The 27536-nt window shown below is 41.3% G+C and overlaps 1 protein-coding gene across 4 annotated transcripts; it reads left to right on the top strand.

Moving 5' to 3' along the window:
• The first annotated feature begins 26 nt into the window (after positions 1-26).
• On the top strand, positions 27-26428 carry LOC120824320 (desmoglein-2-like protein). Of its 4 annotated transcripts, none has more exons than XM_078107513.1 (14): positions 27-189; positions 1309-1434; positions 3505-3660; positions 9382-9520; positions 9758-9927; positions 10304-10438; positions 14533-14718; positions 14839-15398; positions 16487-16629; positions 18145-18366; positions 19226-19459; positions 20933-21066; positions 21291-21608; positions 21716-26428. In XM_078107513.1, exons 1-14 carry the CDS (start codon positions 127-129, stop codon positions 23807-23809), a joined length of 4680 nt encoding a protein of 1559 aa, XP_077963639.1. In that variant the 5' UTR covers positions 27-126; the 3' UTR covers positions 23810-26428. The 4 variants fall into 4 exon arrangements, with proteins under 4 accessions (XP_077963639.1, XP_077963640.1, XP_077963642.1 ...); XM_078107514.1 differs by having other exon boundaries at positions 19367-19459; XM_078107516.1 differs by lacking the exons at positions 16487-16629; positions 18145-18366; positions 19226-19459; ... (1 more) ...; positions 21291-21608; positions 21716-26428 and having other exon boundaries at positions 33-189; positions 14648-14718; positions 14839-14977.
• The last annotated feature ends 1108 nt before the right edge of the window (positions 26429-27536 follow it).

Below are 27536 nucleotides of genomic sequence, written 5' to 3' on the forward strand. Positions count from 1 at the left end.
AGGGAGGACTGACTGGTTTTAGGTATGGAGGGAGGGGGAGGAAGCTGACATAGGACAAACTAGACTTGAACACACCTGACAGCTGTCTGCAGTGGGGCTTTCAGCACATAGAAAGGACAGGCTTCCATGAACATGGCTAAACTCTCCCTCACAGAAGTGGCCCTGCTGCTTCTGCTAGTACTGGCCTTGGTGAGTATTTGCCATAAGACTACTTAATTTCCTTTTGGCTCACTAGAACATATTGTAAGATTTTGTTCATTTGTTCATCATTTAAGTGGGCATCATTTAATGGGTGCAGTCTTTGGTACGGAGCAAAATGGTACTAACCTGACACGTGAAAGATTAGGTTCATTAAAGTATATCGATCCAACATCATATAGAATTATGATTTTGTCACAACTTCACAACCAAAGTTCTTGATGAATCTGACAGTAATTTCACCACTGGCAGGCCTTGATGTAGGAACAATTTAAGATGGGAAGAAACCTTTTTGTGAGTCAATCTTCTGCTGGACGGGATTTTCTTTTCTTCAGATCCTTGGTGTAAATTATAAAGTTAGCGTTATTGGATTTCCGGCTGTTCATTTTGGCTGTCAAGTTAGTGTCTGCGGTGGCAGGGGTTGCAAATCTGTCTTTTTTTATACTTTTACCGTTACTGTCATGAGTAACCGAGTGACCTAAAAGAAACAAACAAAAATCTATATCATTATTTTCATAATTTACTCCAGGGATTGGCCAATAGTCCAACAGGCGCATGTCTGACGTGAAACCCACCTTCTAAGTAAATAAATGTCACCCTTCAGGAATGTTCCAACAAACATGACTATATCTAATCATTCAGTGTATTAGTTACTTTATAACGTCTGCATTAAAGATCTTTCAAAGATAGCATTGTATTGGCAATAATGGTGATATTTAAAATATGAATATATTCATTTTGTAACACACATGATGAAATTGGATAAATGGCTGCTCTTAAATAAAATGTATGCAAATATGGTTACTAACGTTCGGTCCACATCTCAACACTGGTACTGTATATTGAAAAATGTTAACAAAGTTAACTAAATTAATTAAATCAAAGAATGATTATTATTATTTAAAATACAATGGTTATTTAAAATCACTGTATATAGTGCCGTATCTTTCACGTGTAGGAAAGTCAACTCCTTAAGTCCTTCATGGTTCCTGGGACCTGGGAGAGTTCCTCCCCTAAAATAGATGATCCCTAGAAACAGTGTTCTGATAAATATAATTGTTAAATAATAAAGGGGGTTCTCAGAACTATGAAAAACCTGTTTGCTTTCAGATGCTGAGTGCTGAGGCGAGAGAAAACACGCCAAGGACGCTTAGGAGGATAAAGAGAGAGTGGATCCTTCCTCCTAGCAAGCTGTGGGAGAACATTGACTACACCGGCAAGGATTTTATTGCCAAGGTCATTGGGCGTTTGTCATTTAAACCTTTTCTCTTAACTTGCCTATGTCGGCTCCAGAATGTGTCAAGTAATTTCATTCCATTGGCTGGTCTGCCAATAACCCTGCAGCACTAAACCTGTTTGACAGCTATCTCAGTGAGTTCTCGTCTTCAGTTGTATCACTGAGGGAATATGTTCCTGGGCTAAAATCAGATATACAGGGCCTTATGAGATAACGCTTTTGCGCCCACGTCATGCAAATTTGATTTGCAATATGTGCGTAAAAGCATGGCGAGGTATGTACAAACAAGCCGCAGTGAGGTTTAAAGCGCAGTCTACCTGTCGTGGGAACGAAAAAGGCAAATTGCACTCAGTGTCATGCATATGCATTAATAGGAGGGTCAAGTTTCCCATAAACAGATGGGAGGGGATGCATAAAGTGCGTGAATCATGTATTCCGTGGTATGTACAGAAGCTGCATGTGAAAGCATGCCTCCGTTTTGCGGTGAAAATTCTTCGCTTCTTAAAAGTATTTGTGAACCAGAATGCGTGTTTCCTCCCATATTCTTCCTGGTGAAATGACGGCAGTAATCTGAGCCAGACGGCATCATAGGCCAAAGAGACAAATAGAAAGGATTTTTGCCACAAGGATCACTTTTCCAGTTGAGTGAACAGAAAATTATTACGCATTGCAGAATAAGCAGCCATGCAATATTACAGTTACTGGAAGAAATCAAATATGACATTGCATCTCAGACTCCGCGTTCTCCTTCCATTCCAGCAGTTAAACTCCGCTACATTATAATTATTGGCATCAGGTTAATTTCAAACAGTCAGAGCATCAGCAGTGGGAATAATGCAGTCTGCACTCAGCCGTATCACAGCACCAGTACGCAACGCTTTGCGACAGTACACTAGTCAATACATACATTTTCCCACCACTATTGCCCAAATAACACGTTAACTTTGTCGTCGCTGAATTTTTATTTTTGCGGTTTTGACTTTGGCTGATCCATGATAGAAAGAGGAGGCCCATACACTTTTAAATGCTTGAAATAGTATAGTGGGCGGAGAAAGGCGCTGATTACCTGATGAGCTTCAGGTTTCGTAAATGCGATGTAAGCTGAAGTATCACAGCAAGCACTATTGGCATGTTTTCCGTGGCGCTGATAACGGTTTGCAAATGTACATACATGAGGCCTTCAGTGTCTTATAATGGTGAGCCGGAAGACAATTAAGAGGCCACTTGATCTGAAAACAGCTAAGAGCGACTTTATGCATGACGTGGATCAAGTGGCTCTAAATGAAAAGGTCACTACTTCCATCGCAAGGTTTCATAAAACAAACAACTGAACTTCATTCATCCAGTGATTCCACAAAGCAATATAGTTCTTCAGCCTCCTACAGCAAAGTGGTGTCTAGAGACACACAGGCGCAGCAAAAAGCGAGCAGGCATAAAACGTTAGGGGTGATTATTGACATTTAACTGGATGTCAGTATTCATTGAGCAGTCTTCAAAGTCATTTTGTTAGCATTCTTCGTTGCTAGTAAGTAAATCTACTTAAACAATTTAAAAAAGACTGTACATGTATTCCCATTTGCAATTTAGTCAGGCAATGTCAGGCAAGCATTCTATAGTTATATTGAATACTACTGCGGGCATGGTGGTGTAATTCATAAAAGTGGTTGAAACAGTTAAGCGTTAATAAAAAATCCACATTCTGACTGTTCCCTTTTCTAGGCTGTGAGGCCTTCACAAAAGCCTCCTCTAGAGTAGTAATCCTGACTATCAAGTGAAACTTTTACACGTATACTGTCCATACACTGGGCTCATGTGGATGTGCTTTTAGTCTGGTATCTTCCATGTTTTACAGGTTTACATGGCTGTTTTTTGTTATATTGCTTTATTTCGTCACCAGTAACCCATAAACTGATTTGTACACATCAGAATACTCACAGGGGTTCCCCTTTACTCCTACAGAAGGAAAATGTGGTAGTTAAACTTTTCATCATGGTATGCCATTTCTGGAGCAGAGCCCCAGGGTGCACAGCACACAGCAATAATCCCCACAGTGTGTGTTTTACTGACAGATTCGCTCTGACAAGGACACAACGGCAGAAGTGCAATATTCTCTCTCTGGGCCAGGAGCTGATTCACCACCCATCAACCTCTTCATGGTGGATCCTGACACAGGGTTTGTAACCATCACAGGTGTTCTGGACCGGGAAAAATACCCATCCTACAATGTAAGTCTCTTTAAAAAAGTTCCAGGCCTCGTGATTTACTGTGAGGACTGAAACCTGTTCAGGACTCAGCGTCTCTCCTAATGTTTTACGACATTAATATGGATTAGATCAAAACAACGCTACAAGTCAATGTTGTCAGACTTGACTGGCGGGCTGCAGTTGTTATTGGTGTAAAACTGGCCTGAAAAGCCTGAGGTTCATTGTGTGTCTTTTGAAGCTAATTGCCATTATTTAGGTAGCATGACCACGCCTCCGATACCCCCATAATTATAAAATAACGCATTCCAAACCAAGACCGAGGGAAGGTAACACATGATCGAACTTCAGTAGTCTACTAAAGACTACCTTACCCAAGTTACCTAGCCAGCCTCTGGCACCGAGATGCCGTCGCACTTTCCCCTTCAGATGCTGACGACAATCTCTCCAGAAGAGACCAAACAACACTAAAGGAAAGCGGAATACTTTAACAGATCGGATACAAAAGAGAAACTTTTGATTTATTATGTCCAACCGTCAGATTAACACCGGTTCGCTTTCGGGTGACATCATCGCTCAAAAAAAACACGTTGAAACATCAGCAATCCAGTTAAAGTTACCGTATACCCAAACCATCCAGCAGTGGATCGCACCGTGTATTGCAGATGCTGCCTTGTACGGTTTCCTGATGAAATACTCCCAGACCTTTGAAGCTTTTTCGGCTTGCCCAGGCATCGTTTCGGCATGATTGTTAAAAAAAACAAACACAATTTCTCCTTTGCCTTGGTTGCATGTAGACAATGGAAGCGATATTGCCCCCAGCAATTCCCATAGTGCATTGCAACGCTGAATGAAAAGCACCGGTAGCTCTGAAACAGGGAAACGCATCAGGGTAGCATAACGACGCAAGGCAACGACGTAACGCAGCGACGTAACGCAAGCTGTAGCCGAGGCTCATGGCACCGGGACGCCGGCACACCCACAACGCCCACCCAACTGCGGTGTAGCCAGCCTCTACTTTGGAAAACACTGTCAAGCCTGCCCGCACGTTATTCCGCGCTAAGCGTAGATACTAGAGATTACAGTAGTGGCGTTCACAAACTGATTTCAAAATAAGAAGTCTGTACGTAAATAGTATAATACACCAGTGTCCGGTGGACACAAAGGACAACTCGGGAACTGTTGATTTTATGATCCTTTATTCCTCTTAAGGGTGGTTTGGTGGATCGGACAAAGAACAGAGCAGGTTGATAACCTTTCAAACAAAGCAAAACCCATGAATTAGTCGAGTACATTTCGATAATAACTTTCTTAAAGTAATAATAAATAAATGCGACTGAATTCCCAAACCAAAATAATTCAAATAAACCTAGGATAAGTCTCCATTACTAAATTTAAATGACACATTTCACTAAGTAAAGCAAAGCATGAACAAACAAGAAATCATTCTGTCCTACCTGTTGCGTCTCTGGGAGATTAGGAGCCGTGGCCACAGTGTCCTTTTCCTCAGGGCTGAGTTAGAGAGCCATCTGAGCTCTCCACAAACATTTTATGCCATGCGCTTCCTGTTCGTACGCAGGCACTTCCTGTGGGTGGAATCTCCATTAGCCACATCGTCGCCCCCTGCAGTCTGGGTGCGCTCCGACTGTCCGGCGTGGATATGGGCCTTGAGTTCTCTGTGCGGCTTGTGACCGGAGATTGACGCAACAGATACAATATTTGGGATATACATATAAATGTACATTCTTATCTAGCATTTAAATTTCATTTCATTCATTAACCACATTCTTGTAAGGTACAGGTACTTGAACCCAAAAGCACAACTCGGAAACAGAATCGCAATCAAAGTTATTTACTCGTGTTCAGGCAGGGTCAAAAGCAGGATATCATAGATAGGAATGATTGCAGCTCTAGATGTCACTCAATCAGGACATTCTGAGGTGCCATTTAAAAATGAATGCCCTTCAAAATCTCTGACATAAGCCAATTCCCTTCAAAATATTTCATGAGCCAATTCACCTCACATTTTAGATTAGTTTTCGATAGAAAACAAAAGATTCATAATGATTCCACCTCAGACTGATAGTATTTTTTGGGGAGTTTTTTCTGTGCTGATGGTGGGTTTCGGGACAGAGGGTGTTGTATGTGTACAGACTGTAAAGCCCTCAGAGGCAAATTTGTAATTTGCGATTTGGGGCGATACAAAAATAAAAAAGAAAGTAAGGTTACAGTAAGGGATAACCAGGGGCCGGTATTTCAAAACTTGTACCAAATCCCCCTGTCCTCAGCCACGGATCAACTTGATCTATTCCAGTATTTCAAAACTTTGCCGGATTGGATCAGAGTGATCCTGACACCGGCAGATTGGGATGTCCAAATCCGTCCCGCCCCCTGGATCACTGGCAAGAAACAGGAAATGGAGCGAATATGTTACAGAAAAAAGGAGAAGCTGGCACAACTATTGTCTCTAAATGTAAGCATAGTCTTGGTCAGTGTTGATGCGTCCTGAGACTAGATGAAAGGCAATCATTATGTTGAGTTAACCAGCTACGTAAATCAGCACAAAGTTGAAAGAAGAGCTCGGCGATCTCAAATAAAGCCGAGTTCTAATGTGAGCTATCGCTGCTCCGTACACAGCGTCTGTATGTCGCGGTCCACAGTCCACATTTGAATGCATTTACTCGCAAGGCATTGTGTGTAGATTTTAAAATGTGTTGTACATATCTTTTTAGGAAACAGTTGTCAACTAAAGGGACAGCCCTAAAACCTTAATATGTGTTTTTCTTTACAGATGTTTGTGGAAAGAGAGGACAGCCAGTTAACACAGACCTGCTCCAAATGGCATAACCTTCTGAGCTTATGCTATAAAAGTGTGTGTGCGCTGCATGCATGTTAATAAATACATTTGACTGGTTTGAGTGGAGGCCTTTATCAGTGGGTATAACTTAACAAAAAACTGTTACTTAAATAAGGCATTTATATTCAAACTTAAACATAGAAATAGCAGTTTTTCAAACAAATAACTTTGGGAGCAGTTACACTTAAACTGTTCAAACCATAACATGTGATCTCCCTCAAATCCACCTCTGAGGTGGAATTAGGCTAATCCTGATTTTTAGGATCAAACTGATCCAGATTTCCCACTAAAGTTTTGAAATACTCAACAGCAGTTTTTTATCCGGATCAAAGGCAGGATTGGATTCCCGAATCCGAATCTGAATCTTCAGGATCACATTTGCTTTGAAATACCCGTTTTTATGATCTGATCAGGATTTAATCTAATCTAGGAGGATTAATCCTGTGGGATCATTTTGAAATACCGGCCCCAGAGCAGGGGCGTAGGCAGAAATTGTATTTTGGGCGGGCCAGTGAAAAAGTGGGTGGGCCTACAGTTTTTTGTAGAAAAAAAATGACTTAAATAATAATTAAACCTTAGAGAGTAGCAAAGAGAATAGCTAAATTGCAAAAACAGTTACACATTTATTTTGCAATATTCGGCAAAGACAATAACAAAACACTGTCTAAACATCATGTTCAACCTACAGAGCTCAATAAAGGCTAGACAAACCAGCATAGACAATAACCTGTCTTTTTTTATTCAGGATAGTCAGCAGTGCAAAGACAGTTCCCCGAAAATAAAAGTAGGCTAAAAGTAAAAGAAATTAAATAAAAATAATAAAAACTCTCAGCAGAGCACGGTTTGAAATAAATAACAACACACTCCCTAAATTCTGTTAAATCAACCATATACAGTGCAATCAGCCTGGTGGAAATTAAGGTTTTGTGCCAAAAAAATAGCAACTCATTTAAACAATGCAGCCTTTAAGGCATACAGCTATACAACACACCGCATAGTTAAATCACTTCAGAGGGAAAAACTAAGGAAATTAGTTAAACAACTAATTTCATGTTGTTGTTTCAGTTGTAATTTCACTTGTTCACGTTGAACAACTACCTTTGTTGTTTTCATTCCACAAAACAAGACGCAAGCGCCTGGGTTTAGTGTTGAAAACAGAAATTACAATGGCACTGCCACACAGCAAGCAGCGGCCGCCACGGGCACCTGACTAGGCTTCTTGTGGGCTAATGAGTCCGAAGAACTGGGCTGGGTGGACTCGGTAGATGGAGGCAGTGGCGAGTCTTCTCCCTCAACTCTTGCTTTTTTTAAATAACACATTAAAGACACTTGTTTAGCCATTATTGTGGCGATGTTAATCATTGGCTAAAAAAGCAGCTAGCTAGCAAAGAATCCGCCGCCGACCAGAGAGTCGTCCAGTCGGAAACCCTAGCAACCATAGCAACCAATTACGTTCCAGAAGGAGTATTTCTACAATTTACTTCAACAGTTCAATTTTATTAGGAAAACAAATTAAACACCCACACACCAGTCAAAAATAAATCAAATTGATATTAATATATTTCCTTAAACACATTTGAATAGTAAAAATAAACTAAAAATTATTAACTAAAAAACAATTTGATGAAACTTGCCTGGGGGGGCCAGTGAGTAATGTCGGCGGGCCAGTGCCCCCCTGGCCCATTACTGGCCACGCCCCTGCCCCAGAGCATTCTGATGCAGCATTTCAAAATTAAAGCCTGTCAAAGTGTCATACGTGAGCCAACTTCCTCCAAAATCTCATTCATGAGACTACTTCTGGTCAATTGCAGATGACATTTAAAAGGAAAGGATCAATAGTTGCATAATAATTCCACTTCAGGTTGATAGTACACGATCCCAAGGTGTGACTCTGAGATAACCAGGATGTTCTGATGTAGCATTCCAAAATTAAAGCCTGTCAAAAAAATTGTGGGCCAAAGTTGGCTCCCTGTTTTTTAATGTATTATAATTTATATAGGATTTACAGACTTATTGAATTAATTTGACACATTCAAAAATGCCCTTATTTTGAAATCAGTTTTTGAACAACGCTACTTTAAGCTCTAGTATATACCTGTACCGCGAAATAACTGACGAGCTGACTCCAATCAGTCATCCAAGTAAGGTAAAGTGCATGAATGTCCGTCACAACTTGTGGACGGTTCCCAAGGCTTGTTGTTGTTTTTTCATATTTTTTCGCTTTGCACTCCCGGCATGCAGCGTTGTTGTTCCGAAAAAGTGTGGGGCACCCCTGCGTTAGACCTTTCTGTCTTGATAAAGACGGTTGGGCAGTATGTGGCCCCCTACCTACAATGAGTGACACAGTGTTTCCTGTCCAGCTTTCCGCCACATGTTATAGCCTTAATCAGTGGATTGAGTTTGAAAAGCAAGTCATCCTTTCTGATTTAGCTCAATCTGCTAATGCTTCAAGAATTGGCTGAAAGTTTTTGAAGAAAATCTAGTGAGTAGGTCTTGATAAGGGCCAGGTCATCTGACAGACAGTTTAGGAAAACATCTATTAAGGGGAGTAATGGAATTGATATATGCTTGTCAAACTTCTCAGTGTAAGTGTAACTACACTAAACCGTGCCAAAGATCACGCCTGTCTCTGAACTCAGATTTGATCTTGATGATACATCTGTGAAGCCGCATGGCAAAATGGTACATGGTTGGGAGTTGTCACAGTGATAAAATCTGTTCAAAGACACCCATAAATATTGGAAACTCCTACTAAGACTAACTAGGTGAAGAACTATCAACGTGGCATCTAGTCAACATTAATGTTTAACTAGGTTTCTCTATCACATCTGAAATAATCAGTAGCAACCCATCTAAGCTTTTCTCCCTTTGTCATGTCCTTCATGCAGCTGACAGGGATTGCTAAGTACAGAGATGGGACCAAAGTAGAGGACGAAATCCCACTGACTATCATAGTCCTGGACCAGAATGACAACCCACCTCGCTTTGAGTGGTATTCTGGTAACGTCAGAGAGGCGAGCAAAGCCGGTATGTAACTGTTAAAACACTTTCTCCATTTTCAGTAGGATGATGCTATGGGGGGATTCGATAATGGTTGATGGTTGATGGTATGGCTGGTCCAATGTGAATTCACTTAATCATAATTAGCAGTCTGTCCTATTATATCTAAACCTAATACTGTATATATATGTTGATGCTCAGCCGGAACGGGAAATGTGATGGATTCTCCTGAAATGCTGATGTGTTGTTGTTGTTCCACTGCAGAAACCTTTGTCATGCAGATCGTGGCGAAAGATGATGATCAAGCTGGAACAATCAATTCAGAGATCTCCTATTCCATCATCAGTCAGGAGCCGGCAGGTGATGGTCACATGTTCACTATAGACAAAAAGACGGGCAAAATACACGTCAAAGAGGCCACGCTGGACAGGGAGGTGAGGATTCTGCTTAGTGCGCATAGAACACACTAGTGCTGAAACTAATGCTAAAAGCTGCGCTCGACACGTGTCTCAGAATCTGTGTTGTTAAAAGTGAAGTGATGATGGACACCTACGTTTGATTGAACTGTCCAGTTTGTGCTCACATGCTGAACACGCCTCAATGTGGGGCAAACCCCTGCAGCGTGTCGGCTGTGTGTCGAGTGTGTTGTGGTGTGATTAAATAACACAGGTCACATTTGAACCTCTCCCAACATCCAACCACTAAAAAGAACTGCCGACCAGTTCTTTTGACCTGAGGTATTTTCTCACGCTGTCATTTGACTTTTGACAAAGCTTTGCACAGAAGGATGTTTTGTGTTTCCTCTGACAGACTCAAGACTTCTACACACTGATTGTAAAAGGAATCGATCTGGGAGGGGCGGCAGGGGGGCTAACAGCAACAGGAACTGTGGAGATCAAGATCATGGACATCAACGACAACTTCCCCATTCTAGAAAAGTCTGAGGTGAGAAAAATGCCATATACATTACGCACAGAAACACACAGAGAAACAGGTACTTCCCTACTAGAAAGGGATTATGGGTGAAAGACTGATATGTTATTGTTATTGATTGTTATTGTTGGTGGGCGGAACATAAAAATAACACCAGAGCCATTGTCCGAGCATCAGTATTTGACGCTGGGAGTGAGAATGTGTGTCACGGTGACTGGTACCGGTGCACGACGAGACCCAAAGCACGACTCAGACCGAGATGCGAGGAACTAGTAGGTTTTAATCAATGGGGCAGACAAGGTCAAAGCCGGGAGATCCGTCAGAGGGCAAACACGTCCGAGAGGGGCAGGCAGGGAATCCGTAGACAGGAACAGGCAGAGGTCAGAACCAGGGTGGCAATCAGGAAGGCAAACAAATCCCAAAAGGAGCAGGCAGAGCATCTGGGGTGGAAAGGCAGTGTTGTTACTCCGACCCTCTGCTTCGAAGCTTGTGTCGAAATATGAACCAGTTCACGGCGAAGCAAATGTATCGGTGCTCGGTTAGTTCGCTGCTGATCACGTGATCACGTGACCGCTTCGATTTGATTCAATGGGCTGGAAACAGGGTTCGGGCCTGTCGGTTTGATACAGTCAAAGTCAGTGTTGTAGTAGTAGTTGTAGCAAAGAGCAAATTTCCAATGGAACCTGTGGCAAAGAGGTCGCTCAGAGATGTGGCAGCACTTCAATTTCATTTCCTCTAACACGGTTGGCAATAGCAGGCAAAGTCTGTCATTTGTATCCTGTAATTATGGATGTTTATTTTTATTGTGGAGACCACCCGATATTTGGCTGAGCCAAACAAACCACGGAGTGAAGAGCCGCTAAAATATTGGGTCAAACACAAACATGTGTACCCACATCTATTTGTATTAGCACGTAATCTTCATTCCTGCCTCATCGTGTCGTGTGAGCGCCTTTTTTCTAAAGCTGGGGAAACAGTATCTAAGAAACTGACTCAACCCCAATACTGTAGAGAAAATTGTGTTTCTCAATAAAAATCAATAATAATTTCATGCCCCATCCCATGTGTCCACAATCACCTCAATATCCTGTCCTAAGAAACCTGCCCAAAAGCACAATCACTGCCCCATTGACCTTTCCTCTGTAAATCACTTCCCACATTCCACATTCAAACAATTCACATAAGTCCCTGTGACTGCCATAAACTGCACATGCAGTAGGACGCACTTGCTGGTGTTTTAAATTATATTACCTACGTATATATATATATATATATATACGTAGGTAATATAATACATATATATATACATATATATTAATTCTTCTGCTAGTATGATCACAAACATACATGCACAAAGGTGGAGAAAGACATAGTGTTTGTTATATATATTGTTAAATAAGGGTTTGTTCCACTTCTTCCCAATGTACAGAGAATTGAAATACACAAACAAGGACACAATTCAAAGCTGAAAAACAATAGTTTTATTCATATAGGAATCCATGTATTTATTAGATGATTTATTGGTTCAACTTGTCATAATCATGTTCAACCCAGAGACTGGGCCAAAATATACTGGTAGGCTATTCTATACATTTGCACTATAGGTTTTCAACAGCAGAGGTCATCAGAGAGTTTGCGATGCATTGAATGAATGAACCTTTTCCCGATACAATTGGCTGGAAAGCTTCACTTTGCCATCACTATGGAAAGGCAGGCAGGGTCAAAACAGAGGTAGACCGGGGTAACTTGGAAAACTCACGCGACAATACACACGAGACAATCTGGCAGGTAAAAAAACGAATGTGACGGCCTTAAATAGGGAGTGACTGATGAGGGGACGTGCTTCAGGTGAGGGCAAGGAGAACCAGGTGAGGGCAAGGAGAACCAGGTGAGGGCAAGGAGAACCAGGTGAGGGTAATGAGCTGATGATGTGGGAGGATCTGAAATGACAGGGGAGTTAGATAACATGCAGTGAAGATGGAAATAAACTATGATGTGGTCTGTTGTGTGACAATGTGTTAGTATCAAATGTCTGGCATTAAACAAACAGGAAGACCAAAAACAAACACTAGGAACACTTGCTACAGACATACAACTCGGTAGGACCACCGATAACCTCACGTGGCAGCCTGATCTCCAAAACCTGTCTGTAAAAATGTGTACGAAAATCTTGAAGATACAAATTCGTAGTGATACGTACTAAATAAATACGGACTGCAACTGATGACGTCACCCTGTTCAGAGTGAACAGGGACCTGCGCCCCGTAAACACACTTTGTGAAGTCTAACCATGTAAAATAAACGTGTTATGGTTGCATTTCTAACGCAAAATCAATGTTAACTTGTAAGAATACAATACTAACCCTAACCCCCTCAAAAAATCCAACATGGCGGAGAGACGTTCACTCAAGAATCCGACATGGTCCGCCATGTTGTTCACTCAAGGGGCGTGGTTAACCACCGCCAGTTCCTATGTATTGTTACCAATTTGTATGTTCAAGATTTTCGTATCCATTTTTACAAACAGGTTTTGGAGATCACGTGGATGAGTGGGGGATTGTAAACTAAACTCAACTGTGGGTGGAAAAAAAGGGCGAAAAAGACAGGAAATGCAGTGGTTAAAAGAATAAAACAGGAAGTTATTATTCTCCGTCTCTTCGAGTCCTAACACAAATTTGCATTAAACGTTCTTTCTGGACTAAAGTTGCGATGACTTTTGTACATCTAAAAGGTTGGAGCGCTTCCCAGAGACAGACAGGTCTGAGCAGCAGATCATGACTTTTGGTCTTTGGTTGAGTTCGAAGTCCAATACCACTGAATACCACACTTCCCATGATGCAACTTATTAGCATCATTTGTTCAACACGCCCGAGTCATAAACCTAGTTTATGCTTCTGCGTTTCCAGAGAGACGGAAGGACTCGCAGACGCAAGAGCCCCTTGCGTGCTTCGGTTTGCCGGTCGAGGGGAACAAAGTTGTGGAGGAAAATACGGGACAAATGTGTCCTTGATGAAAAGCAGCAGTGTGGATGCACGGGGCAATAAAGTCTATGAGAAATAAATAAAGCAACCAACGACTTCCACACACAAAGACGTGACTCTCTAGGTCGTCTTCAACAAAACACGTTACTCCACCTGTTGTTCTGGAGGTGAATCGCTCTGCAACACACGCAGGACTTTACAACCAGGAAGTGAAACGATGCGTAAAGACGCAGAAACATGCAGCAGCCTTTACTCAAACCTAGTGGCCTTTTTCTGAAATCGTTCAAGCACAAATCGGTTGGTCTTGGGTGCAAAAAGTACCGGCTAGAGGTAAACCTGTGATGTTGGATATGACACTTTCCGGGGCGACTCTGGGTGAGTGGGGAGCACGGTCGTCCTCCAATCAGAGGGTTGTCGGTTCGATCCCAGGCTCTGCTAACCCACATGTCGTTGTGTCCTTGGGCAAGACACTTAACCCAACATGGCTCCTGTAGCTGCGACTACAGTGTGTGAATGGTAGTTACTCATGGCAGGTGTCACTGTGTGTGGTTCTCCTGTCATCAGTGTATGAATGATGTCATGTAGTGTTAAAGCGCTTTGAGTCGTCAGAAGACTAGAAAAGCGCTACACAAGTACAGTCCATTTACCATTTACAGTGCTCCTACTGTGGGGGATGGTTAAATGCAGAGAGGAATTTAATGAAGGATACTTCTTAACGTAGCAATCCATTAACTACCATAATGATTTCATCACCACGTAAACAACATTTCTTTTTAGCATTGAGAGGGGCTTAACACTGCTTCACGCATTAATTGAGAAAATGGAGAACTGTACTGACTTTTTGAATGGACATTTTCATTTGACATCTTAGCGTAGTGGCTAAAATAAAAAGCTGTCCTTAACCACCAGAAAACACTGGAGTACTACGAGCCTGAAGTACCACTTCTGTGTTTTACCTAGGTTTATAACTTTGGGGGCCGTTCAAATAAAATCACTGAAAGTGTCTTTTTCTTTTTTTGACTGAGATTCTCCAAAGCATATCCAGTCTTTACAGACTAAAACGTCTCCTGCGTATTTAATAAACGATTAAAACTCTGCATGCTTTGGATCTTGTTCTGCTTGCAGTACTCTGGCTCAGTGGATGAAAATGTTGCTGATGTAGTTGTGATGAGAATCAAAGCTCTGGACAAAGACCTTGTAAATTCAGACAACTGGCTGACGGCCTTTTCAATCGCCTCAGGAAATGAGGATAATCTCTTCTCCATTGAGACAGACAAAGAAACCAATGAGGGAATCCTGAAGCTGATAAAGGTATTTTTGTGACTGATGAATGGATTCTAATTTGTTTTGATTTACCGTATCTAATGTTGGGAGGGTTCCTAACATCTCTTATTGTCCCTCTCTCTCCACCTTACTTACCCTTCCTGACAGCCTGTGGATTTTGAAGACCTCCAGAAGCTTGAGCTCGGCCTGCTCATTGAGAATGTAGCTCCTTTTGTGGATGGAGGTGCTGGTGTACTGGTGGATGTGGGCATTAATGTTGGAGAGGGTGGTCCTGTAGCTACGGGAGCCAGAGCCGGAGCCGGAGCCGCAGCCGGAGCCGCAGCCGCAGCCGGAGCCGCAGCTGCAGCCGGAGTTAGTGTTGTAGGTGGAGGCTTGCACCTGGGAGTAGAATTAGGGGTGGATGCTGATCTTGAAGGAGGGCTGAATCCAGGATTAGATGCAGGTCTTAAGCCTGGTGTTGGACCTGGAGGTGGTGTTGGACTTGAGCCAGGTGTCCAACCAGGACCAGGAACAAAGCCAAAGCCAAATGTACAGACTAACTATCTTATTAAAGTAACAGTGAATAATGTGCCTGAGGGTCCAGCATTCATGCCCGACACGAAGACTGTTCCTGTATCAGAGAATCCAAAGCAAACACCTGACGATGGTGCCATCACAGTGTTCACTGCTACTGATCCAGACACAGGAAAGCCAGCTGAAGATGTAAGGTTAGTCAAAAGAAGAGACTACAGCTGCTGATCTGACGCTGTACATATTTCAACCTAGTAGCCATATACTGTATATCTATATAAACATCATAGTGTTTCATGTTTGTGATGCTTTTTCAGTTTCAAAACTAGTCAATTAGGCACCAAAAATATGTTTATAGGTTTGGTAAATTATCTTATCTTTCGATTTTGGACAGGATATGACTGGTGTCCTGGGCAAGAGTCCTATGTTAGATCCGTCAATTCATTGCAGACTCCTCCATGTGCAGACTTTAGAAGACATTTTTGATCAGAAACAAATTTGTAACATTTAAGTAATCTGGGAGAAAATGACCTTGCTTGAAACTTCCAAAATGTAGTTGTTTTCCATTTATGTCCATCATCTGTTATAAAGTCAAAAATGCCTCAAGATCACAAGCTGTTCTTTTGCTCTGATATGGATAAAAAGGTAAATTAACCTGTGTATGAAGCTTGATCCAGGAAGTGATTATTTTAAGGTAGACTGGCAATGTCACCACAACAGCACTGAGCACTGCACTCTGAAGCCCCTGTGAAGCCCAGTGGCCCACTTTGTAATGTGCTCTAAAACCAACAGTCAGCTCAATGCAATCTGCATTGTGCCTGAAAGGGTCATTAAAAAGACACATAAATCCCACCCAATTCTCAGCAAGAAGGTGATGACGTTTTTTTTTTTCCCCAAATGTTATGCGATTAATACTCAGTGCATTGCCAAGTGTAGTGAGTTTCTGCACAACCAACATGACATCATAGGATCAGACACCGCCCGTCGCCAAGGTTCCACACAGCGGATTTTTAACTATCCTTGCACATCCAACAATTGGATATGCGGAGGATTCTTCGTCACGATTCCATCCGCTTGTGTCAGTGCATCTGTATGTAGTTGCAGTAGCACAACCAAGGCTTTACCTTTTACAAATCATTACTTTTGGTTAAACACTTTACTGTTGCCTAATATTACTTTTCTTAACATGGATGTTCCTTCTGGTTAAACAGTTTGCTGTTAAATATTATTACTTTCTTTAAATGTTTCCTTATATTTTTTTGTGCTCGTATTTGTTGTGCTCCAGTTATGCCAAAGCCTATGATCCAGACAACTGGTTTACCATCGATGAAGAAACAGCAGAGATTAAACTCAACAAGGCACCAGATAGGGAGTCACCGTTCTTGGTAAATGGAACCTACATTGCCAAGATTCTGGCCATAACCAAAGGTAATCTCTTTTGTACTTTAGAATCCTTTGGAATTGTTGTCAAAAAGGCTGCCTCATTTTTCACTTCTGTCAAAAATTGCTTTGGCTCTCCTGAAGGATTACATGAAAATGGTCACCAGGGTATTTATCAGAGTGTATTCCCATTCATTACTCAAGTAGAAGTACAGATACTAGGGTTTAAAAAGACTCATGTAGAAGTTGAAGTATCGACTCAAGCTTTTTACTTAAGTAAAAGTATAAAAGTACTGGTTTCAAAACTACTTAAAGTATAAAAGTAAAAGTAATGTAAGAAATTCCATGAAGGAGAAACTCTTGCCATCACGTGACCTGCCGTTGGGATGGTGGAAACAACAACAACAAATGTATCTGACTTAAACAGATAAAACCACAACCCATTCTCCAGTGACACGAGTCACACACACGTTGTTCGCATTGATGAGGTAGACTGCAGTGTCTCCTCCAGGTTCACTACGTCATGTTTATAATGATGGAAACACTGAACTGGCAGCGGTCGGTTATCAAACATTGGCCAAATAACCAGAATGTTCAGGCTTCATGACCAAATACAGAATCCCTTTGTGTTCATTTCCAAAGCCGCATTAAGACACACATCACTTTATTTAATACGCTGCTTGCAAGACGCTGTGTTGTGCCAGACTCTCAATAAAACGTTTAGGACAAACCCACGGTCATGAAGATACTCATTTGGCGTTACATGGAATCTGCATGAGGAAGAGGAGGAGGAAGAGGAGGAGGCTCCGTGTCCCTAAATACCAACTTTCCACCGACCACTTTTCCCACCCGGTGACGCTCCGATCTGCCGGCGCATCGCGGAGAAAACAATCGTGTGTCTGGATGCTAAATGTTTATACTTCTCATCCAACCACAATCAAATTTACTGTCCGCATAGCGACACTTATCTTTTTGTGTTTGTGTTGTTGAACTACGACAAGCCGGAAGTAATAAGACTGTTTTTAAAATGTAAGAAGTAGAAAATACAGATATTTGCGTGAAAATGTAAGGAGTAGAAGTACAAAGTCGTCTGAAAAATAAATACTCAGCAGTAAAGTATAAATACCCAAAATGTCTACTTAAGTACAGTAACGAAGTATTGACACCTCTGGTATTTATGGGTTTTGTGAGCAGCTCATAAACATGGTTGCTTGAAATGAATAGCACTGATCTCTGACTGAACCTGCCTTTTGACTCACAGTGTGAGCCATGAAACAACAACAGGCCTCCTTCAAAATCTGTAACGTTTTGAAATTCAAGTTTTTTTTAAATTAATTATAATTTTCTTTTGTATTCTATTTGACTATTTTCTACTGTAATGTATTTTCATTAAGAGTGTACTAAGCAGGCTTAAGTTTGATCACTTTGTGTTGTGAGAGAGAGAGAGGGGGCTGTAAGAGAAAAGGAATCCAACTGAAGCCCCATTGGTCATACACCCACAATTGTACTAACTGCATGCGATCCAGTCTGCTGTCTGACTTACTTCACTGTGTTCATCCTCAGACATGCCATCAAAGACAGCTACGGGAACAATAGCCATTCAAGTCAATGACTACAACGATCATTGTCCCACCCTGACCACCACACACAGCAACCTATGCTCCAATAAAAAAACTGTTTGTGTCACTGGCTTTGATAAGGATGCTAGTCCCAACGCTGCTCCATTTACATTCAGAATCATAAGTGAAGGGACACGAGGCAACTGGGACGTGGAAGTCATCAATGGTAAGACATGTAATGTAATCATCAATATATAAATTGTTCCATCCAGTCTACCTCCCAAATCGTCATAATATACACGCAGAAACGAAATTTGGAGTCCACATTTAACCAATGCTAAGTATTTAGAAGCTGTGATGTGCTGTAACGTGCTCGGGAGCTAATGTCGACCTCATGGACAGTTCAACATGCACGCAGGGATTGTGGTTGAGGGCGACCTCCTTTACCTACTAAGCCACCTTCTCAGACCAACGCGCCAGGGAATCCTCCAGTGTCTGTAGAAGATGCACCAAGCTGTTAACTAGCTCCAAAGTAAACCTGTCCATTATTTAGTTGTTGTATAAGGAGCAAGAAAGTCAAGTGGGAGTGGTGGATGGTTTGGGTTTTTTTTACCTAGAAGACTTATTTTCTGTTACATTTGTTAAGTAACTTGAAAAAAGAATAAGAATACTCATGGTTTGTACCTACACTTTACATTACATGTAATTTAGCTGCCGCTTTTATCCAAAGCGACTTACAATCAGTGCATTCAACCATAAGGACACAAACTCAGAAGAACAAGAAACAAGAAAGTACAATTTCATCAAATAAGCCAATTTACAATTAGCTATAGATAAGAGCCATTATAAGTACAATGTAAGTGCTACAGTTAGTGTGTTAGTGGAGGTAGAGTCTGAAGAGTCTGAACACATCAAGTGTTATGTTGTGTAAGTATACAACAATCTTTGTGAAAAGAGACTACATGGATGTTATGAGCAGAAACTGGAGGTTTTACAGAATGTAAATGTAATGATTTCTTACTGGTCAGAATTTAAAGTTGATTGTGATAATGATAATATAGTGTGAGTTCCTTTGTTGTCTCTAGCTACGAGTGCCGCTCTTCACTCTCGTGATTCGCTGTGGCCGGGCACATACCAGCTCCAGGTGGAGGTGTTGGACGCCCAGGGACTGTCGTGCAAGTCCAGTGACATTTTTAATCTGGACGTTTGTATCTGTGGGGAAACAGACGACTGCACGGCAGCGAAACTCGGAGCCCCTTCACCCAAGCTTTCTGTCTCGGCCATCAGCCTGATGCTAATGGGATTCTGCTCATTGCTGTGTGAGTTGAACACCCTTACGCAATTATCTCATCATATAGGCAATACTAGGTTTAATTAAAATGTGAAAGATTTAGCTGTTATACTATGCTGTAAATGACAGGGACATATTTGCATTATACAAGTACGAGCCAATTTTCAGCCGGACACAAACCCATATTTATGACTGTTCTGGGAAAATACAGCACTTTATCCGTTTTCTGCATATTGTTTAATTGTAGTGCATTGCAAGCCAGTAAGGGAATTAGCTGAAAATGTAAACATGTTGGGCCTCATGTACTAACGTTTTTACGCCCACTTCAGGGGTAGTTGTTTTGCAAGGTGCGCGTAAAAGCATGGCCAGGTATGTACAAACAAGCACCAGTCAGGTAAACGCGCTGCGTCTGCCTGAAAGGCAAATTGCACTTTCCGTGTCATGCATATGCATTGACGGGAGGGTCAGGAGGAAGGTGGGAGTTTCCCATAAACAGATGGGAGGGAATGTGTGAAGAGCGTCAATTATGTATTCGTGGTATGTACAGAAAACGCCCAAGAAAGCGTGCCCCCATTTTTGCGGTGAAAATTCTCCACAGTAACATAGGCCAAGGAGACAAGCTCAAAGGATTTTTGCCACAAGGATCACACTTTTTCAGTTGAGCGAACAGGATATCATTACAAATCTAAATACATGAGGCCATGAGTATTGCATTACTCCTTTACTGGTGAAAGTAAGTTGTAATATGATTTACACATTTGAAGGGGAGAGAATATTGCTGGTAATATTGTATAGGAAATATATTAGTGTCTCTAATAAGTATGACTTCCTCAATCATAAAAGGCCAAGTTCGTCCGTTTCTGGTGTCCGCCATTGGATTTTCTTTGTAAAAAATATGTATGAATGTCAATGTTGAGAGGTAATTTGTTTTTTTTTATCCCTTTTCTATTGTGCCATGAATTACACATATGATATGTCAATTTGAAAGAAAGTGGGAATTTAGTGGTGTAGTATTACATTTTTTGACTGCATCCCTTGTCTCGTGTCATGCCCACCACAACACAGCTGTTAACTTGGCTTGCTACCTAACGGGGTAAGTTTCACAAACAAATGTAACGTTATCCAACCCTAAATGGCTCTTTATATCAGCTGGGAAGAACTAGAAAGACGAAACGCCACTTCCTGCTGCAAAACACATCGTGGGTTGGCTGTGTATTCATATTCATGTGGTCTTATGTGTTCTTATTTTTACACGCTTTTACTTCAACACTCCATGATAAAATGTGACTTGCTTCATGTCCAAAATTAGACATCATTTGTGTAATTTATTGCAACGGTCTCACTTTTGACTAGTATTAGTATTGGAAGATTCTCAAAGGCTTGCATTTGTTATGTTGTACAAAACTACATTGTTAGGATTTGATATGTAGTTTCTGCTTTGGTGTCTCTTGAGATACAAAATACCGTAGAGTAATATAAATGTTATTGCTTCTCTCTTTAGTCACCCCTCTCCTCCTGCTGTTCTGTCGGTGTGGAGGAGACAACACCCCCCGTCCTGACCAATTCAAAGATCTGCCATTTGGCACCAAAGAACACCTCATATCCTACCACACTGAAGGCAGAGGCGAGGACAAGGTCAGCCGGCATTGTTGTTTCCTTTTTAGTGGATACATACATCTTCCTATCCTATCATATTGGTCACTGTACTCACCAATCATTAGAATTTATTTTGCATCCACTTTGAAATGTGATGTTCTGGTTTAAAGTTTAATGCTTTTCAACTTTGATAGATTGCTGTGTCAAAATCATACAGAATATCTGTTGATTCAACACATTTTATTACTTCTGTTTTGTTATAGGAAGTTCTACCCCCAAGTGTCCCATTAATGTTAGAAAACCAGAAGAAACTTGGAGCCGCAAAAGCAGCAAGCTTCAATGCCATTTCATCAAAAATCCCACAATCTCATCACACGACAAGGTACAATGAAGCAATGCAGATTATTTGGGGAACCAACCACAGTCGGTTGGAGACCGACAATGCCTACAGGTTTTCAAGGAAATCTTTCAACCATGGAAATGCCAGTGCTTCCTTTAGCCGAAAAACATCTGGTGCCCAATGCACGACAGCTCTGTATGAGGATGTATCTGACGCGTTTCTCAAGGATTATTACTCACAGGTATTGTGCCAACTTTACATGCAACTACTTTTTTCCAGATCTGTCAAAGTCAAACAGATGTTCAGAGTTTGACACCAGTGTTTGTGCTATTTCCTTGCCCTAAACAGAAAGCGGCGTATGCTGTGGAAGGGAAGGACAGGGTTTTGGAGTTTGACTTTGAGGGCCATGGCTCTTCTGCTGGCTCGGTGGGCTGCTGCAGCCTTCTGGGGTCTAATAATGACCTGCAGTTCCTCAATGACCTCGGCCCGAAGTTCAAGACTCTGTCTGAGATCTGTTCCCCTCCTACACCAATACCCAACTCTTCTCTGACACAAAAAATACAAGGTCCTGTCCAAACAAATATAGTTGATATTGCTAAAGCGGTTGTTGAGTCTAAAATTGATTGCATTGTAGAAACACAGCGTGCCGATATAAAGACACTTGCTCATTCTAATCTAACTGACATCAGTTATTGCTCAAACATTGATAATTCTACTCTGCCCCATCAATCAGGAATCAGGAATCAGGAAACATTTCAAGCTCAGACAGTTATACTACAGCAATGGCCAGTTTACTACACTTCTGCCCCTCTACTACAGACTTTGCAGTATGTAATTCAACCGCAACTTCAGAACAGTGTTCTGCTGGATGACGTGGCCCATGGAGCTAAATTTCCAGGCCTGCATGTAGTCGGTGGTCCCCAGGACCCTTATTCTGAACTCATTAACGTTATCAGTGGTATTGAGAGCCCCACAAGCCCTGTCAGCAGTCCAGTAAGTCTCACCCTGTTGCCACCTTGTGGCCCAGGGTTATCTCCGGACTCAGTCCCTGAGGTCAGCCTCGCAAATCCAGCAAATCCCACTCTGTTGCTAACTGGTGGCCCAGAAGTATCCCAGAACGCAGTCCCTGCAGATGGCTGGAAAGTGGTGGGGGCAAATTCTGATGGTAGTTATATATTAGTTAATGACCAAGGAAGTCCAGGTAAGGCAAAAGGAGCAGACCCAGGCACATCTCAGGGCGCTTTGCCAAGAGGTGCTAACCTGGTAAGACAGGCTGCTCGCCCTCAGGGGGTGTTAGATACAGCAGCCCAGGGACGTGTGTATGGAATTCTGCCAGGACACACCATTGCTAAAAAGAGGCGTGTTGTTGCAGTTAAGAGGAATTTGGGGCAAACATGGGTTGGGGAGACAGAGCTAATGGATTTGGGGCGGGTTACTGTTTTAGGAATGGGAATGGAATATGTGGTGGATGTGAAGCCAGATGTCAGACATGTTGCAGTTTGGTCAACGGGGATGAACCCTGTTGGGATTAGGCAGCTCAGAGTAAACCAGTTACATGAAATTCCACCATTTGAGCAAACATTGGATGCTAGTGGTGTTGTGGGAGAATGTACAATAGCTTCACCACGGAAGGTCAGAACAGATCAAAGATATGTTATATGTTATATGCTTTGGATCGTTGAAGGTTTAGAGAACAGAAGTGCGGATGTTGGGTTAGAATCTCAATCAAAGGAGGAATCAAAAGGAGGATCACAGGAACTAAGTGACAAAAGCCTGGAGGAAGATATCAGTCCAAAAGAAAACATTAAAAGAAATCCGGTCATTGCTACTTATAGTATCCAGGCAAAGAAGAATATGGAGGAAATCACTACTTTAACCGGTGATTCACAAGAAAAGGTAAAGGCTATTCAGGGAAAAGTGTTAGATCCTGAAGTGGGAGTCAATAATGTGGTTGAAAAATTGTCAGCAGATCCTCAAAAGGAATTTTCAAAAGACACTCATCAAAAACCAATGCTAGAACAATGGAGTAAGATAGAAAATGGTCATACAAACACAGCTATTGCTGATTCTGAAACAAGAACATCATTACAGCCTGTGAGCTTTATCATAAACAACCAAGAAGATCTGAGGGAATCAAATGTGATATTAGCATCAGTAGAAATGAACAACGTACAAGAAGAGAGCTCTGTCCCAACTATTCAAACATCAGAGCACCATATGGATACACCAAAAGACCGTAGTGCTGGCTACAAAGAAGAAGTTCATGATAATCAACAACATAAAATATCGCAATCAGGAGTAAACAAGGATGAAGTTGGTACGGATGCAGGCGGTATTCGTGATGGAGAGGCACAGGAGAGTTTTACCACACCCAAAAACCCAAATGAAGACATCAAAAGGCAATGTTCTTCGAGTTCTCAAATGGAGGATATTTTCACCTGAGATGATGCTAATACTGAAGAGGAAGATGGTTTATTGGAAATGGCGTCACCAGACATAAGCTTCTTAGATTACCAAAATGGAGAGTGTAGAGGAACATCAAACGGCTTACATCTCAAATGAATTAGACAGTGTAAGTGATGGAGAGAAAGAGGCACCATTTATACAGCATAACATTTGCATTTTAGGTGCAACAGGCAAGTTATTTCATTGAGGAAGAAGAGTAGAAGAAGAGAAGTCTAACCCGCTATTAGAAGAGGACTCTGTACCTTTTGAGACTCAAAGTTTATCTGAGGAGGATATTCATCTAGAAAGTTAACATATAGAACTGAATCTGGTGCGGTCAACACCAAAAGTGGTCAAACTCAAGAAAGTCCTTTTGAAGTCAATACACACCATTTAAGGACAGTGATGGGTTCTTGTCAGACAGTGGACACTCTGGATATTACTGAGGGACGTTGTTGGCCAAGCGTTAACGGATGCTAACAATGATGGTTTTGACATTATGGTCACGTCTTCGGAGGAGATCCTCTACAGGTCTATACTCAGTCATGATAAATGGGCCAGTGGTAGAATATTGGCATTGGGGCACAGGGTGTAACTGCCTGATTATCATGGCACAAACATCATTTTAAGCTTGGAAAATCTCACTTTAGAAAAAGGCAAAGTAGAGGTCACTTTTGCCCCACAGTTAACAGGGATTAGATAATTGTGCAACTAATGTATCTCTCCAGGTATCGCCAACAACCTATTCCGAGATTAAATTGGTGGATAATTCCGTATCTTAAATGTTAGAAAAAGAAGCAGGCTCATCAGAGACCGGAATTGCATGAACATCAGACATAGTTGAGGAGGCTGGTGACTTTGTTCATATTGAAAGTGTGCACATGACAGGAGAAGCAGCAGGGGTCGGCCCGAATACTTGAGAGCTGGTTTGACAGAGGTTGTGCCTGAAGCTCCCGATAACACGCATGGTTCCGAGGATTGGGTTAACTTCCAATGTTAATGTGTGCTTTGACACATTATCTCATTAGGGTGGCAAATCCCAGCTTTGCCTGTGTGACTTGAGTTTTGTAAGGGGTGTGTCCCAACATTACATACCATCAGAAGTGGAAAGAGTACTGAAAAAGTACTGTTACGTTGCTTAAATTGTACTCAATTACAAGTAAAAGTACTAGTGTTAAAAGATACTTATGTAAAAGTTCAAAGTACTCTTTTCAAAAACTAGTACAAATGACTTTTTAAGCGATGGATGTTTTATTGCATCGTCAATAGCAGACATTCGATTCACCTGTATAAAATTCAAAGCACATTTCTTAGACGAACTATATAGAAAAATTACAGGCAATCAAACGGCAAAACAAATCCAACAGTAAAACACTGCAAGAGAAACCGGAGCACACGCCACGCAAACTTCAAAACACATGCAAGAGAGAAAATAAAAGCAATATCATACAAGTATAGTTGTAAAAGCTCTTACTGCAATGTGTTTTTTAGATTAAACGTTGAAGTCTTGTAAGCAGATATCACAGTGTTGGTCAAACAAAGTTTCACTTCATCTGGACGCTGTCTCATTTTCTTCCTTTGTAAATGAAAAATTCCTCCAGGTACGGCCACAGGCAGTCGTCCTCCGTCTTTTGTTCATTATTCTCCCTGGTAACTTCTGTCTCCATTTTGGCTTCTTTCTCGCCATCTGACAGCCAATAACGCATTGAAAAAAAAATCTGACAGTATGATTATTATTTTAAATTGTGGGCATACTCAATAGCAACTTTTGATTTTGAAAGTCAAAAGTTGGTGTAAATTGTACTTGAGTATGAGTAAAATTACACACTTGAAGAAAATACTCCTAAAAGTAGTACCCAAAAAATCTACTTAATTACAGTAACGTGAGTATTTGTAATTTGTTACTTCCACCTCTGCATACCATACAGACAGTCCAAATACCAGAAAGAGGTACTTCAACTTCTGAACTTAATTGCCAAGAAATAGTTTATGTTGATGCTAGTTGATCATGTATCATAGATCGGACAACTGCAGGAATTATTAACTTTTACTTTAATCTGTGTTATGCGGGTTTATGGAATTCTGCTCTCAGCCGGTCCAGTCGCTGCTGCTTCTAAAGTTGGAGCGAAGAGGATGGGTGGTGTTTTTTCAAATGAGTTAAATGTACGGGCTAGGGATATGATATGATAAGATGTACTTTGTTGTCCGGAGGGTAATTTGTCTTGTGCAATTCAAAATACACAATAGATTATAGATTTTAGAGCACAATAGAAAACACAAAGATAAGACAAAAAACTGGTGTCTGTAATAACCTTTTATGTTCCAAATTGTGTTCAGAATTTTGGTTGTGGGTCCACCTTTTTTTTGCATATCTCTTATTATCTCATAGACCTAACAAACAGATTGGTTTTTGAGCCATTTGTTCTTATTTTTATCTAGTTGAAATGTAAAAACTACTAGACAGAACATGCACTGGTTGAAAAACTAGTCTGGATCTGTGATCGAAACAACAAATTGTCTCACTTGATGTTGGGGGAGTTAGCGGGTTGTTTGGTAATTTCATCTCCCTGTATTAATCAAAGAAAATTCATGATTTTATTAAAATACTATTTGGAAGTATTGAATACTGTCATCATTCCATTTAAATCTCTCACATCCACAGTGTGGTGTGTGTTGCATACAACTGCAGCGACAGGTCAGTGGAGAGCACAGTCGTCCTTGAGAGGATTACAGCTAACTGGCGTGTCCGCCGTGTCTGAATGATGAAATGTAGCATCGAGTGGTCAGACGACTACTAGTTCAAACAAACTATAATAAAAAAAGAAATAGCCAACATTGATTTTGTCACGAATGGGGAAAGCAGAACTCAGATGCAGAGTTGCAAACGAAAACTACTTTATTAAATCCAAAAACCAAAACACCAGGGGGGGAGGAGGGGGCAAAGGCATGAATAAACGCACACGGGGAACAGGGACAGACAACAAAGGGACGAGGTTTAACACGCAGGTTTGAAAAATCAATGACGCAACAAGTGACAAGAGACACACATGGCTTAAATACACTGGGGAGGTGCAGGTGGAAACAATCATGACACGACAGACAATCACAGGGGACGACAGGACAAGGCAGGAAGTGAAGTTACCCAGGGAGACAAGAGGCAGAAAACTACAAAATAAGACAGGAAATAAACCCAAGCTGTGACAGATTTAACTCACAATTATTTGAATCATTTCTGTTATAGGAATTGAATGTATTGTACATCTTCTACATTTTGTACACATCACATCCATTGTAGTCTGTCCATAACATATCCACAGAGCCAGTATGTAGTAATAAAAACATAGTTCAAACAAACTATAATATATATGTGGAATATTTCAATAAAACTAGTTTGGGAGAAGAGAATGATTTCTTTTAATGTTTATCTAATAAAAAAACAGAGTCTTGATGAATGATCAAAGTTGCGAGAAGTCCATTTATTGCTTGCAAGCAGGAGGTCAAATACTCAAGCACGTATCAGTGTTCTGTGTAAACGGCGTCTCCGAGCAGTAAAAACAAGTTTTCTCTCATTCTGGTAGATTTATTTGTCAGATCACAGGTCAAGTATAAACGCTGCGTTTGCAAAGGCAGGAGCAATTCTGTCAGACCGCAGGCCGGAAGAACAACTGACTAACATCAGGAAGAACATTTTGTATTTCTTGTTAGATATAAAAGAATAGATTTC

Source organism: Gasterosteus aculeatus, chromosome 8 (genome assembly GCF_964276395.1).
Source record: "Gasterosteus aculeatus chromosome 8, fGasAcu3.hap1.1, whole genome shotgun sequence".
NCBI classification, from domain to species: Eukaryota; Metazoa; Chordata; class Actinopteri; order Perciformes; family Gasterosteidae; genus Gasterosteus; species Gasterosteus aculeatus.

Excerpts from the sequence above, each read along its gene's own strand:
- LOC120824320 (XM_078107513.1), top strand. The coding sequence starts at position 127 with ATGAACATGGCTAAACTCTCCCTCACAGAAGTGGCCCTGCTGCTTCTG. Across the intron at positions 9,928-10,303 it reads AGGCCACGCTGGACAGGGAG|ACTCAAGACTTCTACACACT; the intron begins GTGAGGATTCTG and ends TTCCTCTGACAG. Across the intron at positions 15,399-16,486 it reads AAGCCAGCTGAAGATGTAAG|TTATGCCAAAGCCTATGATC; the intron begins GTTAGTCAAAAG and ends GTTGTGCTCCAG.